The 5,743-nt window shown below is 38.3% G+C and overlaps 1 protein-coding gene across 1 annotated transcript in view; it reads left to right on the forward strand.

The window, feature by feature from the left end:
• The window catches only part of TTC4 (tetratricopeptide repeat domain 4), a gene marked incomplete at its 3' end in the record, with an annotated part of 20,761 nt that overhangs the window by 8,665 nt on the left and 6,353 nt on the right, over positions 1 to 5,743 (forward strand). The window contains exon 5 of the mRNA XM_008583228.1: positions 723 to 872. Within this exon, the coding sequence (XP_008581450.1) occupies positions 723 to 872 (150 nt within the window). The remainder of the gene's footprint in view (positions 1 to 722; positions 873 to 5,743) is intronic.

Below are 5,743 nucleotides of genomic sequence, written 5' to 3' on the forward strand. Positions count from 1 at the left end.
TACAGTGTGACCTTGGCAAGACACCCACTCTGAGTATCAATTGCTCATCTCTGGAAGATGGGGTTAGATTCTGTTGACATCTAAGCCCTTACAATTCTTATATTTTGAAATTCTGTGGAAAGCCTAAAGAGGGTAACTGGAGAAAAATGAACACAATTACATTAAAAATGTTTTAATAGAAAGGAGACACAGCTTAAACAGGTAGCTATAAAGAATAGAATTAGACCTGCTATTTTGGCTCTTGCCATTACCTTGGTGAATGGCTGGGGCAAATTCTGCTTTCTTTCTCTGTCTTTAAAAATCATCTGAGATGGCCTTTATTCTTCCCATTTGTAGATGAGGAATTTAAAACTCAGAGATGCTTGGTCCTTTGTCTAAGGTCTAGTTGGTAGATGACAGAGCCAGATTTTCAGTCCAGATCAGTCTGATTCCCAAGCTTATGTTCTTTGCCACTAAGCTATAGCCTTACCTACTTTAAGAGTCCTTAGTACTGGGGAGGCTTATAGGAATTTGAGCTGAATGGGTCTTAGGGATCTTTCTGATCTAGGATACAAAAAATATTCTTTCTTATCTGGGACTACAGTGCAAGGGCTTTATGCTCCATTTTCCCTTCATGGTGCTGACTGGTAGCTGGTTGGGTGGGTGGTGGGTGTGAGGTCCTGCTCAGGTGAGCTCTTTCTATGCATGTTGTTCCTGGATCCTAAGGGTTTTGGGTTCTGCAGGTGCCTTATGCCATCTGGAACTGAAACACTTTGCCGAGGCTGTGAACTGGTGTGATGAGGGGCTGCAGATAGATGCCAAAGAGAAGAAGCTTCTGGAAATGAGGGCTAAAGCAGACAAGCTGAAGGTTGGTCACAGTCAGCAGCCAATTGGCATTTTCTAATTAGCATTAATTGACATTCCCCAGATTATGTTTCTTAGGTCATTGTGGACTTTTTCCTCTTTAAAAACAAAGCCCCAAACCAGTCTCTACTCTTGAAACTCTGTGGAGGACACAGACAAGTAAACAAGTAAATAGAGGGTTGTAATATGATAGAAGTAATCAATGTATGGTGTATATAGTAGATGTATATAATAGTGGTATCTAAGTGTGCTCCGGCCAAGAGTGGCGAGAGATGGTGATAGCAGACAGAGAAGTTTTGCTGAGAGAGGTGATGCGTGAGCCTGATGTCCTGAAGACTGAACAGGAATTTACTTGGCCGAATGATGGTGGGGGAGAAGAATATTCCAGATAGGAGACAGAGGAAGATGTTGCAATAAATCTGGGTTTTCATACTGCTTTTGCCACTACTGAACTGTATAACCTTGGACAAGTTCTTGATGTTTTTGAAACTCAGTCCTATATTTGAAAATGGGGAACATAATATGGACCTCAAAGGTTTTTACAAGGATTATGAGGATTAAGTATACACCTGTGTGTGTATATATATATTTGTTAGTACATTTCCTAACATCTAGTAAGGGTTTGATAAATAGGGGCTGTTATTATGATTTGAATAAATATGAAATAACATAAGACTGCCATAGTCTAGTTTGCACATTGTGTAAAGCTCTTGAAAGAGAGAAGGGGAAAGGACAGTTAAATGTTTAAACAAAACCTTAAGCTCCTACAATAATTACAACTTCTAGCATGAAAACAGGTATATCTTGCTGATGAAATGCTGTATTTCTGGCATATATCAGCTAAAATGATGATAAAAACAACAGAATACCATCACTGCCCAAAATAATGTCCAACATTTAGATAGCACTTACTGTGTATATGTTCCAGATGCTGTTTAAATAATTTTACTTGTGTTAAACCATCTAAACCACACAATAGCCCTGTACAGTAGGAACTATTGTAATAACTTTCTTACTAGTGAGGTAGCTAAAGCACAGAGAGATTAGGAAGTTGTTTAAGTCACACAACCATGGTGTATTAGGGCTTCAGATTCAGGCAGTCTGGCTCCAGAGTCCATGCTCTTAGCCACTGTGCAATGCTGCCCCACACTTGTGTTCAATACAAAGCTAGAACTAGACTTCAGGTCTCCAGATTCCTGGTTTAGATCTCTTCACTGCTTATACTATGGAATGGGAATTTTCAGTGCTGTGGGAACCTTCAGCTGGCCTGGACAGTCAGATGTCAACCTGGTCATATGAAAAGCCTGAAAAGGAAGGTATCTATGGACCCACATGGCTCAATAACAGAATTCTGAGCCTAGATAATTTGGTGTGGACCAGAATTTCTAAAATTGGTATATACAGGAATGAATGTCAGAGGGCTACTATGGAAGACCATAGCCAGGCCTGTCCTTTTGTGGACCTAAATGAATGCTTCTGGGTCCTACAGTACAAGCAGCATTAAAGGGAGATTTTAGGGCCCAAAAGCCTGACATTAGGTCTAAGTGACATTGCTTGCTGAATAACAGAATTATCCCCTTATATCTGAGTATAAATTGATTCTGGGGAGGCGGGGGGGGGGGAACACCCAAAAAACAAAAAGCTGAGTATAAATTGATTTTGGTTTTCTATGTGTTTGGCATATGCAAGCAACAGATCTCATGTGGCTATATTAATATCAGACAAAGCAGACTTCAAGTCAAGAAGTATTACCAGAGATAAAATGGGGCATTTTTTAAATAATAAAAGATTAAGCCTATAAGAAGATTTAATAATTCTAAATGTGTAAGCACCTGGTAACAGAGCTTCAAATACATGAAGCAAAAGTGACAACTCATGGAAGTAAGAGACAAATCCACAAGTAAGTGGCGATGTCAACATCCCTCTCTCACAGTAATTGACAGAACAAGTAGATAAAAAATAAAGAGGGGTGACAGCGAAAATCGTGGACTAGACACCTTCAAAAATTCTCTCCTCCTTAAAATTAGTGATAAAACTGGCAAAAACTGTCAGAATCAACTTTTCTAGAACTCTGGATATGAACCAGAGGCTTGCAACAATCTGGGGAGTATTTATGCAAGAAAAATGGTTGCGACTCAGTAAGAACAGGAAGTTTTGTGGCATGTTAACTTGCCCTATTCCCATCTCTTCCTCCCTAGTTCCACAGTAGTCTTGAAAGCCAGCAGCCCACAGTCATGGTGAAAACAAATAGCTCAGCAGTGACCAGAAGAGGCAGAACAGGACTGGAGCTCCTTCAAGTGCTCACTCCAAGAGAACTGTCATTATTTGACAGTTTGGTGGATCCCTGGGAGATCTCTCTCACAGGGCTGTTATTATATTGCCTGACGTGGAGCTCACCCAGTATGAAAAGCTTTATCACATACGGTGCCAGGGCGGGGAGGGGGCATTTGTCAAAAACAATTAGAGGCAATTGTTGAAGGTTGCAGCTACCTGAGGCAGTGGATAGCAGTTGGGGCAAATGATAGGCTTGCCATAAAGCTTAAAAGGAGAAGCTGGGGAATGGGATTCTATAGGGGCTTTGAAAAGCTTTGATATTCCTGGGAATCTAGAAGGTCTTAATGTGTGTCCAGGCTACGCATGTGCTTAATAAAGACCTGAGAAGACCCTAAGTTCTCACCTCTGGCTGATCTGGAGGCTCTGTGTAAGCAGGAAGTGAAGGCTAAGGTAGAATTGTAAACTGCTTGGGTGAGTGTTAAAGATATGCTCCAACTTGTACACAGAGCCTCTCAGCAAAGACTGGAAGATTTATTAGCTCTAGGCATTTAGGGAAATCTCCGTCCAGTCATTAGCTGACCATTAAGCTAATGAGTAGAGACTTTAGTGGTCACAAAATGACAGTGAATACAGACTTTACAGAATAAGTTTAGAAAAGTCACTAAACAGACAACAGTAATGGCAACAACAAACTGTGGAGGGGAAAGAATCTGATATCCAGAATTGCCACATTATAGTGTCCAGTTTTCAACAAAAAATTACAAGACATACATAGAAACAAGAAAGTATAGGCATGCAAAGGGGAAAAAAAAAAAAAACGCAATCAATAGACATTGTCCTTGAGGAAGCCCAGACATGGGACTTAATAGACAAAGACTTTAAATTAGCTAATTTAAATGTATTCTAAGAATGAAAGGAAACCATGTCTAAAGGACTAAAGAAAAGTATGAGAATGATGTCTTACCAAATAGAGAATATAAAAAATAGAAATTATTAAAAATAACCTAGTAGAAGTTCTGTAGTTGAAAAGTATCATAACTGATATGAAAAATTCAGTGGAGTGGCTTAATAGATTTGCGCAGGCAGAAAAAAGAATCAACAAACTTGCAGGTAGATCAGTTGAGATTATCTAGTCTGAGGAACAGAATGAAAAAAGAATAAAGAAAGATAAAGAGAGACTGAGAGACGTGTGGGATGCCATCAAGCATACCAACATAGGCATAGTGGGGATTCTAGAATGAGAGAAAAGAAAGAGGCAAAGGAATATTTGAAGAAATAATGGCTCCAAACCCCCAAATTTGATGAAAAACAGTAATCTGTAAATCCAAGAAGCTTAACAAACTCTAAGTAGTGTAAACTTAAAAGCGATCTACACCTAGACATATCGTACTCAAACTGTGGAAAGAAGAGAATTAGAAAAATGACTCTTCACATATAAGATATACTTAATAAAATTAATAGCTGATCTCTTATCAGAAACCATGAAGGCCAAGGCAGTGGGATTGTAGTCAAAGTGCTGAAAAAAAAGATTATCAGCCAAGAATTCTATATCCAGCAAACCTGTCCTTCAAAAATAAAAGAGAGGGTTCAGACCCCTATAATGGCCAGCCACCGAAAAAAAAAAAGCAAAAGCAAAAATTAATTAATTATTAAAGGGAGGAAGAAGTAAAACTATCTCTATTTGCAGATGGTATGATCGTGTATATAGAAAACCGTAAAGGATATACTAAAAAACTTTTGGAACTAATAAACACGCTCGGCAAGCTTGAAGCTTGATCATCAATAGGCAAAAATCAACTGTATTCTATAGACTTAACACTCTGAAAATGAAATTAAGAAAACAATTCCGTTTATAATAGCATCAAAAAAAAATACTTAGCAATAAATTTAACAAAAGAATCGTAAAACTTACACTCTGAAAATATAAGACACTGTTAAAAGAAATTAAAGAAGACCTGAGTAAACAGGGAGACATCCTATGTTTATGGATTGGATCTCGATATTGGTGAGATGGCAACACTTCCCAAATTGGTGTACCAATTCAGTGCAGTCTGCATCAAAATTCCAACTGGCTTCTTTGTAGAAATTGCCAAGCTGATCATAATATTCATTTAGAAATTAAAAGGACTCAGAATAGCCAAAACAATCTCGAAAAAAACCCCAAAAATTGGAGGACTCACACTTCCCAATTTCAAAACGTACTACAAAACTACAGTAATCAAGACGTTGTGGTACTGGCATAAGGATACACATGTACATCAGTATAACAGAATTGAGAGCTATGAAATAAACCCTCAGTTTATGGGGACTGATTTTCAATGAGGGTGCTAAGACCATTCGATGGAGAAAGAATAGTCTTTTCAGCAAATGATGCTGGGACAACTGGATAGCCAAAGGCAGAAGAATTAAGTTGGACCCCTACCTCATGCAATATAAAATAGTTACCTCAAAATGGATCAAAGACCTAAATGTAAGAACTAAAACTATAAAACTCTTAAAACATAGGCATAAATTTTCCATGACCTTGGATTAGGCAGTGGTTTCTTAGATGTTACAAAGCACAAACAACAAAAGAAAATATAGACAAATTGGACTTCATCAAAAGTAAAACCTTTTTGCCTCAAAG

Source organism: Galeopterus variegatus, unplaced genomic scaffold (assembly GCF_000696425.1).
Source record: "Galeopterus variegatus unplaced genomic scaffold, G_variegatus-3.0.2 Scaffold2855, whole genome shotgun sequence".
NCBI classification, from domain to species: domain Eukaryota; kingdom Metazoa; phylum Chordata; class Mammalia; order Dermoptera; family Cynocephalidae; genus Galeopterus; species Galeopterus variegatus.